Consider the following 13,830-nt stretch of genomic DNA (forward strand, 5'->3'; position numbering starts at 1 on the left):
GGACTTTAAAAGGACTACAAAAACAGTAAGGCTCAGTTTGAGCTAAAGTTTACTTTTGTTTGTTTGGCCAGGAGCCAGCTTCTTTTGTTATGAACTTTGAGTGTGGCTTAAACCTGACATTTTCTAAAGACACTGATTGTGTCCCTGCCTTGAGTCTAATCCCCTACAATACGTAAGGGGTTCTTCACTGTCAGAGCAGTAAGGATGTGGAATTCTCTTCCACAAGCAGTGGCATCAGCAGGGAGCATCGATAGTTTCAAAGGACTATTGGATGGGCACCTTGGAGACCACAACATACAGGGGTAAACAATGTACAGTTAACAGCAAACACGCGCGCACATCATAGGTTGAACTGGATGGACTGGTGTCTTTTTTTCAGCCTCACAAACTATGTAACTAAGAGCAGAAGTCCCCCCACCCCTAAGACGGGTGAGGGCGCCCCTTCATGTTGAAGAGGATTTGTCAGTAGCACCAGTCTGGCCGGCCTTGGGCTTGACCCAATGCTTTTTAGCCCCTCCAGAAGCTCTTAACGGCTTACTTTTCTTGCGCCCCAGAGGCACGAAAAAAACATTTTTGAGCAGAAAAGGAGGGAAGCCGCTTAGTATGATTGGAGGATTGGGGGAGAAGAGTACTCTTCCCGCCAGTCAAGCCATTGATCAACTCATCCAGAGAATCGCCAAACGCTCTCCCAGAAATGGAGCTCTGCCAGGGCTTTCTTAGAAGCCTGGTCAGCTGACCAGCTATTCATCAAACCATGCATCTCATGGCAATTCCCACAGCCAAAACCCTAGCCACTAGGGGGAGCCGCGTCCATAGACGCATCACACAGGAACACCAGGGCCTAGATTACCTGGTCCAAAACTTCCAACTGTTCTGGGGGAACCGTTGCAGGGTCCAGAGACCCACCGGAAACCCCTAATCCATTCCGTCACCATCTGTGCGACTAAAACAGACACAAACACCGGTTTCAAAATGGAACCCGTCCGCACGTGAAGATGGCAGGAAAGGGATTCCACCCGCCTGTCCACCAGATCCGTAAAGACTGGAGAATCTTCCACAGGCACAAGGGTAGATTTGTTAATCTGGAGACAGGATGGTCCACTTTAGGAGGCACCGTCCAACGGTTGGAAACCTTTTCAGCAAAAGGGTACCAGCGTTTAAAGTGTTTTGGCATCACTAACATGTGCGTAACGCGCCGCCATTGATCATTCACAATATCGTGAAAAGTGTCGGGACAAGGGAAAACCTTGCCAGATTTCTGAGACTTTTGGGAGACTGTGTGGGCTCATCAGCCAATTGTAAAGTTTCCCGTACTGAAATAATCAGGGCTTCCACTAAAGCGCGTTACCGCGCTGCAGCCGAAAAGGACAGGTCCTCTTCACCTTCTGACTGAGGACAGCGACCCCTCCTCAGGTAGGGGAACATCCGGGGCACCCTCCTCAGACTCTGAATCAGAGGACACCCCAAAGATGGGGAAGGCAGCGGCCATTTTCGGCTATCCACGTTTATCATGACTAAATCCACTTTTGTCACCAGGCTTTCCAGAGCTGCTGAAATTGCGGTCAGCGACTGCGATCCGGACTGTCCGGGAGTTGCACAGAGTGGGTCTGGTTCACAGTCTGGGACTCCATTTTGCAAGATACAAAAAAACGGAGTACTGTCGCTTTAAGAGCGGGGATCGTGATTCCCTCCACCGATCGCAGCGGTCTGCGGAGTCCCCCTTTAAATTATACTAAAGGCAGTGTGTGCAGGGATATGTCTGCAAGGATCCTAGTACTGTACCACCTCAGAGAAAAGACCTCCTGAACGTTCCCACAGCATGGAGAAAGAGACAGGAAATTACCTTGGCCAGCAGCAGGAAACAGAGCACAGGAAGTGATCTCGCCTGAATGTAAGGTCACACTGCAGCCTAGAAGGCCACACAAACATGGATGCCCATAGAAGTGAATAGGAAGCTCAGGGAAAATGGCTGCCCCATGCAAGTCAATAGGGAAAATTCTACATTGCCCACACTGAAGATGGCTGCACCCACGGCCAGGGATCGACACTATGAAGGCCTTTAGGATCCACAACAGGAACCAGCAATCCCAAAAAGGTACCCTGCTACCCCCCCCTCCCAGGGCGCCAGGTGCCCAAAACACATAGCCCACCCTCCCCCCCCCCCGCGGGAACTGGGAAGGGGGGGTGTACACACAGACTGGGCACCGGGCAGACCAAGGGGATGTTTTAGGAGGCACAAATACCACTATCCCCAGGAGAGGGCCCACATCCCCCCCAAGGCCAGCAGGGGCAAGGGGGGGGGACATTTATTCACCATACCATTGACCGGGTGGGCTCCGCTCTGGGCAGACTGCCTCCCACCCAAAGTGGGGGTGCTGCCAGCCGAGGGGTACACTGCGACTCAGGGCGTTCCAGGTCGTCGCGTCCTGGCGAGGCATCCACTCACAGGCTCGTCCCCATTCGGAAAAAGGGGCACCGTCGTGGCGAGGCCTAGTGCGGGACTATAACCCGCTCACGCTTGTAGGCCAGACTGGGGGGACCATAAGGATCTAGATTATCCAGTGCGAAGCCCCAGTCGGCATCATTGCTTGTAGATCACTAGGAAATACTTCCCTGAACACTAGCTAGCAAGTTAGTAAAGAGAAATAAAAGAAAATACTCTGAAAATAATAAAAAAACAGACCGGAGTCCCAGTAGGAAACCTAGGTCCTACTCCTTCTCTAGACAGAAGCAAACTGATGTGCTGGGCTGGGTCTGTGAGGGTTATGTCTGGAGGGACAGCCCCGTGGGCATGTATATGTAAAACGTTGTACTAACGTACTGCTTAGACTACTCCTGCAGGTGGCAGCATAACCCACACAGTTCATGAAGATGAGGCTGCGTCTGTCAATGAACGATAGAGAAAAAGTAAATCGTATCACTGTTTACAAAGGATACAATGAAACCAACCAAATGATACAATGTTTTGTTCATTTGGTCTTCATGAACTGGTTCCCACTGGTACTTCCATAGCTGCACTAACTCCAGGTCCTGGCAGATTGTTATCTTTGTGGTTGGACTCAGCTTCTAGGTTTTATTGTCAAAGCTTAATGGAACAAGCTCAGCTTAAAAGCTGATTGGTTACTGTGCACAGCTGCACGTGTGCACCAGTTTTAGTAAATCTTCCCCAGTGGATTGGACTCTTAACAGGTCTTATGTTGGAGGTTAACTAGCACAGTCAATAAATAATTATATATATATATATATATATATATATATATATATATATATATATATATATATAAATAATGTTTTTTTATTTTAGTTTGGCATGGCATGCTATTAGATCTCTAATCTACCAGAAAACCCATATCCTTCTCAATCACTGACTGACCCCTCCGCTCTCCTTCTAGAATGTATGATGCATGTATATATGCTTTAGCCTCAAGTGTATAACTTTATCTCTATCAATAGAGATGGGTTTAGGCGTATTAGGGATCCTAGTCCCAACCCACTTGCCCGATCCCACCAGGAAGCCAACACTGCTAATCACTGATATTGAGACATTTCCCGGGCCACAGCTGCACAGGCCGGGAAACGTCTCAATGCCTGTGATTAGTGGTGTGTAGTGTCGGTTTCCTGGCAGGATCAGGCAGGTGGGTTGGGACTAGGATCCTGAACGCGCCTTAGCCCATCTGTATTTATTAACATTAAACCTCATATGCCAGACAGTTGCCCAAATAGTGCCTTGAGTTTGACTTGTAAATTGGCGACATTCTGTAAGGACGTTATTTCACTGCATAGCTTGGTGTCATTTGCAAACACAAACAGTTATTTTAACCCCAAACTCTAGAATTTATAAAATCGGTTAAAAAGTAAGAATCCCAACACTGAACCTTGGAGTACACCTCTAATCTGTGAATAAACTATACATCCCACAATGCATGGGTCTCAGTCTACTGTTCTTCATGTAAAAGCATACAGTAATTAGATCAGACCAAGCTTGCAGGGAAATTGACAGATCACCATGTATTCTTTTATTACATTAGTACTCTTGAATTTGTAATGCAACACAGAGGAAATAGTGAGGCATGAATTGTGACAAAGAACAAGACATTGCCTTTAGAGACTAGGCACAAGCTAGGTGACTAAATACATAGACATAGGAGGATCAATCAGCCATGACACTACAAACTGCAGCCACAACATGTGAGCCCATCATTGTATGGTAGGGCAGGGAAAACAAATGAAGAAGGGAATAGCTTGTCACCTAGCTACACTAAAAACAAAAATGTTTGAAAGGGTACAATGCCCATAACACAGCAAGATAGTACAAACCGAAAGTCATACTACAAACTACTTACCCGGTTCAGCGTAACAGTATATTGCTCCCATATTGTCATCTCCTCCATCTTAGAAACCTAGAAGGAAACAAAGGTGAATCATCATTTTTACTGAAAAATAAAATGTAGCTTTGAAAAAAAAAAAGAAAAAAAAAAAAAAAAAAAAAAAAAAAAGCTGTTGAACCCACCAAGGAGTATCCCTTCACCAGTCTTAATACCCAACACTGTTAACCTTTATCCATGGCCCCATCCCCACTTGACTGACAAGACAACTTCTTCAAAAGCCAAATTGCCTGCCTAGTTCAGACCTGTTGAGCTAGAAAATAATGAACTAGAAAGTTTCCATCAAATTCTTCCAGATGTGCTTGGAGAAAAACAGCATCTCTTTTCTTGAGAGCTTAAAACAGGAAAAAGCCCTCAAACAATTAAATTATGTTGTAAAAAACCCAATTACACGTTTTAGCATTTTAATATCATTCATTTTGTGGAAAGAAACACCTATTATCTGCACTGTGAGTGACAGCAATTTAGTTAATTGCTATTGCTCCAATCCCAACACTATCTCTGAAAGCAATAAAAAAAAAAAAAAAACACAACACCACACCATCTTGCTTACTATTACTCCTATGCTGGGGAGGCAAGTAATTTTTGACATAGCTAAAATCTACTGCAGACAAGTCAATGTGAATAAACTGGGCAGATTTGGAATTTGCAACAGACCCCACAACCATTTTTCAATAAATACCTAAAGTTCACTACTTGCCCAAAAACTTGGAAACTTACATTTACTCTAATGTCCTGGACAACAGAGTTGTCAATGTAGAATCTAAGATTGATCCAACCTTGCCAGACTGGCTTTTTGTCAAAAAAAAAAAAATCCACAGCTAATATAGGACACGTCTTAATGCGCAAATACCTATAAACATCTTCAGCAATAGAGATTTCCAAGCTCTAGATTCCGCAATAGTAGTCTGTTGGTCTGGGATAAGAATATTTTTGGTAATCGGTGTGGTATATTTTCAACATTCATCTGATATAGGGCAGAGGTCTGTCTCCATTTACATTTAAAAAGTAATCAGTATTTACCTAAAGGTTTGATCAAACATTGAGTATATGCATGTCAGACCCATAGAATTAAGTACGTAAGTTGGCCCTACATGCCTCGTATTTCAGTGTTTGCTGCCGAAATGTCCATAATTCATAGTATTACATAGTATTATTACATAGTTAGTCAGGTTGAAAAAAGTCCATCCAGTTCAACCAAAAAAAAAAAAAAAACAGTATTGAAAACCCAACCATACAACCCCATATACACAATCCTATACCCGCTGTTGATCCAGAGGAAGGCGAAAATAAACCCCAGCAAAGCATGATCCGATTTGCTACAGCAGGGGAAAAAAAATTGCTTCCTGATCCCCCGAGAGGTAATCGCATATTTCCCTGGATCAACTTTACCTAAAAAATGTTATTACCCATTAATATTATGTACACCTAGGAAAGAATCCCGGCCTTTTTTAAAGCAATTTAGTGAGCCAGAACGACCTCTGGAGGGAGTCTATTCCACATTTTCACAGCTCTTACGGTGAAGAAACCTTTCCGTATTTGGAGACGAAATCTGTTTTCCTCTACATGTAAAGAGTGCCCCCTTGTCCTCTGTGTTGACCTTAAAGTGAACTCAACACCAAGTTCACTATATCGACCCCTTATGTATTTATACATGTTTATCATTCCCCCCTGAATCTCCTCTTCTCAAGAGAATAAATTCTGTTCCTCTAATCTTTTCTCATAGCTGAGCTCCTCCATGCCTCTTATCAGTTTGGTTGCCCTTCTCTGCACTTTCTCCAGTTCCCCGATATCCTTTTTAAGAACTAGTGCCCAAAAACTGAACTGCATATTCCAGGTAAGGTCTTACTAATGATTTGTACAGGGGCAAAATTATATCTCTCCCTCTGGAGTCCATGCCCCTGCTAATACAAGAAAGGACTTGGCTTGCTTTGGAAACAGCAGCTTGGCATTGCATGCTATTATTAAGCTTATGATCTACCAGAACACCCAGATCCTTCTCCGCTATGGATTCCCCAAGTTCTACTCCACCTAGTATGTATGATGCATGCATATTCTTAGCCCTCAAGTGCATAACTTTACATTTATCAACATTAAACCTCATTTGCCACATAGTTGCCCAATGAAACAGTGCATTGCAGCTTGCAAGTTGGAGACATCTTGTAAAGAAGATATTCCACTGCAAAGCTTGGTGTCATCTGCAAAGACTGAAATGGTACTTTTAATCCCAGACCCTAGATCATTTATAAAGATATTAAAAAGTAAGGGTCCCAACACTGAACCTTGGGATACACCACTGATACCCTTAGACCATTCAGAGTAAGAATCATTAACCACTACTCTCTGAATTCTATTCTTTTAGCCAATTTTCTATCCAATTACAAACCGATTTTTCCAAGCCAGTAGACTTTACCTTACACATTAGCTGTGTGTGGGGAATTGTGTCAAACGCTTTTGCAAAATCCAAGTATTCTAAGTCCACAGCCACCCCTCTGTCCAAGGTTTTACTTACCTCCTCATAAAAAGAAATCAGGTTTGTTTGACAACTTCTGTCTTTCATGAATCCATGCTGAGTGTTGCTTAAAATATTTTTTTCCAGCAAGAACTCATCTATGTGGTCTTTTATTAAACTCACCAATATCTTCCTAACTATAGAAGTTAAACTAACAGGTCTGTAGTTACTTGGCAAATACTTTGATCCCTTTTTAAATATAGGCACTACATTGGCCCTATGCCAATCAAGTGGTACTATTCCAGTCCTTAACAAGTCCCTAAAAATTAGAAACAAAGGCTTTGAAATTATAGCGCTCAATTCTTTTAGGATGCGTGGGTGGATGCCATCTGGTCCAGGTACTTTATCCCCCCTTATTCTGTCTAAATATTTCTGGACCATATCACTTTTGAGCCATTGTGGATTATTTGTGGCTGTGTCAATACCGTCCTCATTATGGTCATGAGCTCCCCCATGCTCCTTTGTATATGCAGAGCTGAAGAAAGTACTTAATAAATTGCCTTTTCTTTGTCCCCATTCACCCACTCCTGATTATTTTGGAAAGGGCCTACATGCTCAGACCTAACCTTTCTACTGTTAATATATTTGAAGAATTTTTGGGGGTTTGTCCTACTATCTTTTGCAATCTGCTGTTCATTTTGAATTTTTGCGTCCCTGATTTCCTTTTTACATATTCTGTTATATTCTTTGTAACAATTAAACAATGATAGTGTTCCCTCATTTTTATATTTTTTAAAAGCTCTTTTCTTTTTATCTATAGCTTTTTTAACTTTTGCTGTGAGCCACATAGGTTTTATTTTTAGCCTTTTAAACTTATTACCCATGGGAATATACTTTGCAGTGAGTTTGCATAAAGTGTTTTGAAAAATTCCCATTTCTGTTCTGTGCTCATCGATGCCAATATTCCCTCCCAGTCTAAATCCTGGAGAGCAGCCCTCATTCTTGGAAAATTTGCTCTCTTAAAGTTAGTGTTTTTGTATTTCCTGTATGCGTTTTTCGCTTACAGCTGACATTAAATGAAATCATGCTATGGTCACTGCTACCCAGATGTTCTTTTATATGAACATTGTTAATAAGCTCTGCATGGTTTGAGATTACCAGGTCCAACAGAGCATAATTTCTAGTGGGGGCCTCAAACTGCACCATAAAATTGTCTTGTAATAGGTTTATAAATGTTTGCTCTTTAACTGTTCCAGCAGTGCCATTACTCCAGTCAATGTCTGGATAGTTAAAATACCCCATTATTAACACTGTCCCAGCCCTTTCTATCTGTGCCAGGAGCTGAGTCTCCACATCCTCATTAATACTAGGAGGTCTATAAAAATCTCCAATGATAATCTTTGTTTTACGCACACCCATGTACATTTCAACCCATACTGCTTCAGATTCAGCACACTCTCCATCAACTAGGTCCTCTTTCACACTCACTTTGAGATCACTTCTCACATAGAGACAAACACCACCACCCCTCCGTTTTACCCGGTCTTTCCGAAAGAGAGCATAGCCAGGAATATTAATAGCCCAGTCATGTGAAGAATGAAGCCAAGATTCAGCAATACCAATTAAGTCATAGTTCTCCTCGTGCACCAGAGCTTCCAACTCACCTATTTTACTTGGCAGACTTCTGGCATTGGTGAACAAACACTTTAAATCATTGTCCCATTTTGCACACTTATTTTGCATGTTTTTAATTTTGGTACCAATAGTACCATTTCCAGTGGTTGTTTGTAATTCAAATCATTGTAGCCCAGGTTAGCAGCACCATCCAGCTCGAAAAACGTACTGAAAAACTATGACCATCCAGCTTCTGCACAGGATTTATGGCAGCCCTAAAATACATCATATGGGTCTGCAGGACGACCCTACAAGTACGAGGTATGGGAGGGGCCATGGTTATTTGCTTCATCTCTTTTGGAAATACCCCAAACTTTATGAAATCCTGGAAGGGAGTTATTGGCACTATTAATAAGAACGTTGGAGATTGACTTGATTTGTGATCCTCTCATCTGTATTCTCAGGTACTTAGACTTGAGCACCCTTAGCCACCACAAGCTAATCACTGAATCAGCTAGAAGGTGGACATGGCCTATGTTGACTGAATGATAAACAGATGTGTGGGTTATTTATTTTGAGAAAGTCCCTTACTAAGGCAGCAGATAAGAAGGGCAAATCCGGTCAAAATGATTGTAAAAACAGACCTGTAAAGGGTGTGATTACTCTAGATATATGGGCGATTAGTGGTTTACAATCCATGGGAAACTGCTTTACTCAAAGTGATTATAAATCTTGTTAAAAAAAAAAAAAACACTAGATAAAAAAATAAACATGTTATCCTTACTGGCTCTGTGCAGTGGATTTGCACAAAGTGGTCCTGATCTACCTCTTCTCTGGTCCCTTTTCGCTGCTCCTGGCCCCTCCCTCCTGTCAAATGCCCCCACAGCAAGCAGCTTGCTATAAGGTCACCCAAGCTGAGCTGCAACTCAGTGTGTCCATTCAGACACAGAGCTGCCGTTTGGCCCTGCCCCCCCTCTCCTGATTGGCTAAATGACTGACAGCAGCGGTAGCAAATTGCACCAATGCTGTGTCTCAGCCAATCAGGAGGGAGATTCCCAGACAGCCAAGGGACTTGTGGACATTGCTGGATAGAGATGGAGCTCAGGTAAGTATTAGGGGGCTGCTGCATACAGAAGGCTTTATATCTTAATGCATAGAATGCATTAAGATAAAAACCTGACTTTACAACCCCTTTAACAGCCCCAGCTACGCTCTCATCCTGCCTAGCACCATCTGCAACGCCAAACATTTTCTCATGGATGCGCCCTCCAAGAAGGTGCTTTAGCTCCTCCATCCTCCTTTGCTTTGGCTTTCAGGAGCGATGGAGCACTGTAAGAGTGCCTCTAAAAAAAAAAAAACCTTTAAAAAAAATGTAACATATTTCTTTGTACTAGTATGGTGTAACGGAGTGCATGGAGTTACAGTAAATTGAAAGCAAGCCTTTCCTTGCACTTTAACTTTGGCAGATTTTTTGAGGGGAAGCCTAGATTCTAACTAAATTCAGTACGCTCACAAACAGGCTGAAAATACATCATTACTACGGTCACCCATGAATGTGTTGAGAAATGCATGCTGGGAAACTTATTCAAATTATTACTGCATTTTAGCTAAAAATTACAACTGCACTTTTCCCAGGCCCCCCAAACGTAGCCAAAATTCTTAAGGCCACATTTTTTTTAAAAACAAGGATACGCTTTATTGAAAACAAGGAGGAAACATACAGAATACAACAACTTAAGGCCACATTTAACACCAGCAGCATTGGGCTGTCAGTTTTTGTTTATGCCAATGGCTGCCTTGGCTTTCTATGAAAAATAAATAAGACACGTTACATTTGTACACCGTACAAAAAAGGTTTAACCACTAGCGATCTTGTACCTGTATACGGCTTATGCAAGTTCTACATTTCCACTATGGGCCTTTTTATTCCCCCATAACTTTGTGATTACTTATGATAACAAGTAATACTGTACATAATTTATAGTAATATGTATTATACAGCAATAAATTGGACAAAATGGGTTTCCTTTTGGTAATAATGTCTCGCAAAAACATTTTCCTATATAATTTATAGACTGAGACATAATAAAAAATGTGCATTTTTTTCTATTCACAAAGCTCAGCCTCAGCTCCATCACAGTGTGTGCTTTGTGAAAGGCTAAGCAGAGGGAGGGGGTGGAAGTACAACACTAGAACTATTATCTGTAATAGACACCGTTCCAATGATGGGAAGAATGCTGCTGAATCTTCTGGCAGCCACTCAATGGGGCTTCTACACACACACACTACAGTGGTACTTATTACTGTTCAATCAGGAGCATTAAAAAATTGTAACGTTAAAAGAATCACTGTGCTTGGAATTCAACTTTTAAGCAGAATGTATTCAGCAATATATGGCTGTCCACATGCATAAACAAAAACAGATTCATATCTTTAAAACATTAACACACAGACAAGGTAATTTAACTTATACTGATCACTTTCAAATAAAAAAAATAGGGGGTTCAAGCTTACTAGCCCCATTGCATTGTCTTACTGTAAAGAAAATGGTACAATGCAATGCAGCGTCCATGCACACTATGCGCAACATAATGCAAGCCCACTCTTGTGCAACTTTATCCAACAGACACGGTTTAAAAACATGAATACAATTAATTGTTTTTACATGTTTTATGTACATGCTTGAGCATAAAACTTGTCAACACAAGGACATATTTGGCAGCGACTCATTTCATTAAAACAAGAAAGAGAATACAAGAATTGGCTAAATAAATGCATTTTAGCATTTGCCCAAAACAGTGGTTAAAAAAAAAAACCATCTGCAAAACACAGGTCTAGGTCACAAAGGAAGACATCATATTGCTCAGCATGAGTAGGGGTTCTTAGGGATCTTCAGAAATTATTGGACTGGAGAAAATCAAACAGTGTGTGGGGGGGGGGGGGGGTCACAGGCTGTATTCCTCCACTTGAGTGGTATACATGCTCTATCAGAGTTTAACCACTTCCATACAGGGCACTTCCCCCCCTTCCTGCCCAGGCCAATTTTCATCTTTTTGCCCAGTTGCATTTTGAATGACAATTGCGCAGTCATGCAACACTGTACCTAAACCAAATTTATGTCATTTTTTTCCCCACAAATCAAGGTTTCTTTTGGTGGTATTTGATCACCGCCAGGTTTTTTTTTTTTTTTTGCTACACAAATAAACAAAGACCGAAAAGTTTGAAAGAAAAAAAAAAAAAGTTTTTTGTTAAGATATAAAATGTTTTAAATACAGACATCCCAAGTCTCCCGCAAGTCGCGGGAAACTCCCGCTTTCCGCCCTGAGCTCACGGACACCCGCAAGCTCAGGGCAATATCCTGGCTCGGGCTCTGTCTGTGTGCGAGTCAGATGACTCATCGATGCAGGCAGAAGAGTGTGTCAGCAAGCCTGCACGGAGCCGAAGTAGATCCGGCTCACAGGCGGAGTGATATGAGTCATGCACTCCGCCTGTGGGAGGAGCTGCAGAGAGCAAGCAGAGGCTTTGCTCTCTACTACAGCCACATCGTCTACTCCAGGAGGCATTTTGGCGCGCGGGGGGACCAATCATCGTGACACCCCACTCTGTGACAGACACAGTGACCTAACCTGAGAGCAGCAACAGAGAGCCAGCACCTGAGACCAGTACCAGCAAATGACCAGCACCTATGACCAGCACCAGTGACCAGCACCAGTGACCAGGCCAGTACCAGCACCAGTGACCAGACCAGCACCAGTACCAGCACCAGTGACCAGGCCAGCACCAGTGACCAGCACCAGTGACCAGGCCAGTACCAGCACCAGTGACCAGGCCAGTACCAGCACCAGTGACCAGGCCAGTACCAGCACCAGTGACCAGGCCAGCACCAGTGACCAGGCCAGCACCAGTGACCAGGCCAGTACCAGCACCAGTGACCAGGCCAGTACCAGCACCAGTGACCAGGCCAGCACCAGTGACCAGGCCAGCACCAGTGACCAGGCCAGCACCAGTACAAGCACCAGTGACCAGGCCAGTACCAGCACCAGTGACCAGGCCAGTACCAGCACCAGTGACCAGGCCAGTACCAGCACCAGTGACCAGGCCAGTACCAGCACCAGTGACCAGGCCAGTACCAGTGACCAGCACCAGTGACCAGGCCAGTACCAGCACCAGTGACCAGCACCAGTGACCAGGCCAGTACCAGCACCAGTGACCAGACCAGCACCAGTACCAGCACCAGTGACCAGGCCAGCACCAGTGACCAGCACCAGTGACCAGGCCAGTACCAGCACCAGTGACCAGGCCAGTACCAGCACCAGTGACCAGGCCAGTACCAGCACCAGTGACCAGGCCAGCACCAGTGACCAGGCCAGCACCAGTACAAGCACCAGTGACCAGGCCAGTACCAGCACCAGTGACCAGGCCAGTACCAGCACCAGTGACCAGGCCAGTACCAGCACCAGTGACCAGGCCAGCACCAGTGACCAGGCCAGCACCAGTACAAGCACCAGTGACCAGGCCAGTACCAGCACCAGTGACCAGGCCAGTACCAGCACCAGTGACCAGGCCAGTACCAGCACCAGTGACCAGCACCAGTGACCAGACCAGCACCAGTGACCAGACCAGCACCAGTGACCAGGCCAGTACCAGTGACCAGTACCAGCACCAGTGACCAGGCCAGTACAAGCACCAGTGACCAGGCCAGTACCAGCACCAGTGACCAGGCCAGTACCAGCACCAGTGACCAGGCCAGTACCAGCACCAGTGACCAGGCCAGTACCAGTGACCAGCACCAGTGACCAGACCAGCACCAGTGACCAGGCCAGTACCAGTGACCAGTACCAGCACCAGTGACCAGGCCAGTACAAGCACCAGTGACCAGGCCAGTACCAGCACCAGTGACCAGGCCAGTACCAGCACCAGTGACCAGGCCAGTACCAGCACCAGTGACCAGGCCAGTTCCAGCACCAGTACCAGCACCAGTGACCAGGCCAGTACCAGCACCAGTGACCAGGCCAGCACCAGCACCAGTGACCAGGCCAGCACCAGCACCAGTGACCAGGCCAGCACCAGCACCAGTGACCAGGCCAGCACCAGCACCAGTGACCAGGCCAGTACCAGTGACCAGGCCAGTACCAGCACCAGTGACCAGTACCAGCACCAGTGACCAGTACCAGCACCAGTGACCAGGCCAGCACCAGCACCAGTGACCAGGCCAGCACCAGTGACCAGGCCAGCACCAGTGACCAGGCCAGTACCAGTGACCAGGCCAGTACCAGTGACCAGGCCAGTACCAGCACCAGTGACCAGTACCAGTGACCAGCACTAGCACCAGTGACCAGTACCAGCTCCAGTGACCAGCACCAGTGACCAGGCCAGCAC

The 13,830-nt window shown here is 44.9% G+C and overlaps 1 protein-coding gene across 1 annotated transcript in view; it reads right to left on the bottom strand.

The window, feature by feature from the left end:
- Positions 1-13,830, bottom strand: part of TJP3 (tight junction protein 3) — a 498,480-nt gene that overhangs the window by 377,971 nt on the left and 106,679 nt on the right. The window contains exon 2 of the mRNA XM_082257146.1: positions 4,344-4,400. Within this exon, the coding sequence (XP_082113272.1) occupies positions 4,344-4,391 (48 nt within the window). The 5' untranslated portion in view covers positions 4,392-4,400. The remainder of the gene's footprint in view (positions 1-4,343; positions 4,401-13,830) is intronic.

This window comes from Pelophylax lessonae, assembly GCF_965119305.1.
Source record: "Pelophylax lessonae genome assembly, chromosome: 1".
NCBI lineage: Eukaryota > Metazoa > Chordata > Amphibia > Anura > Ranidae > Pelophylax > Pelophylax lessonae.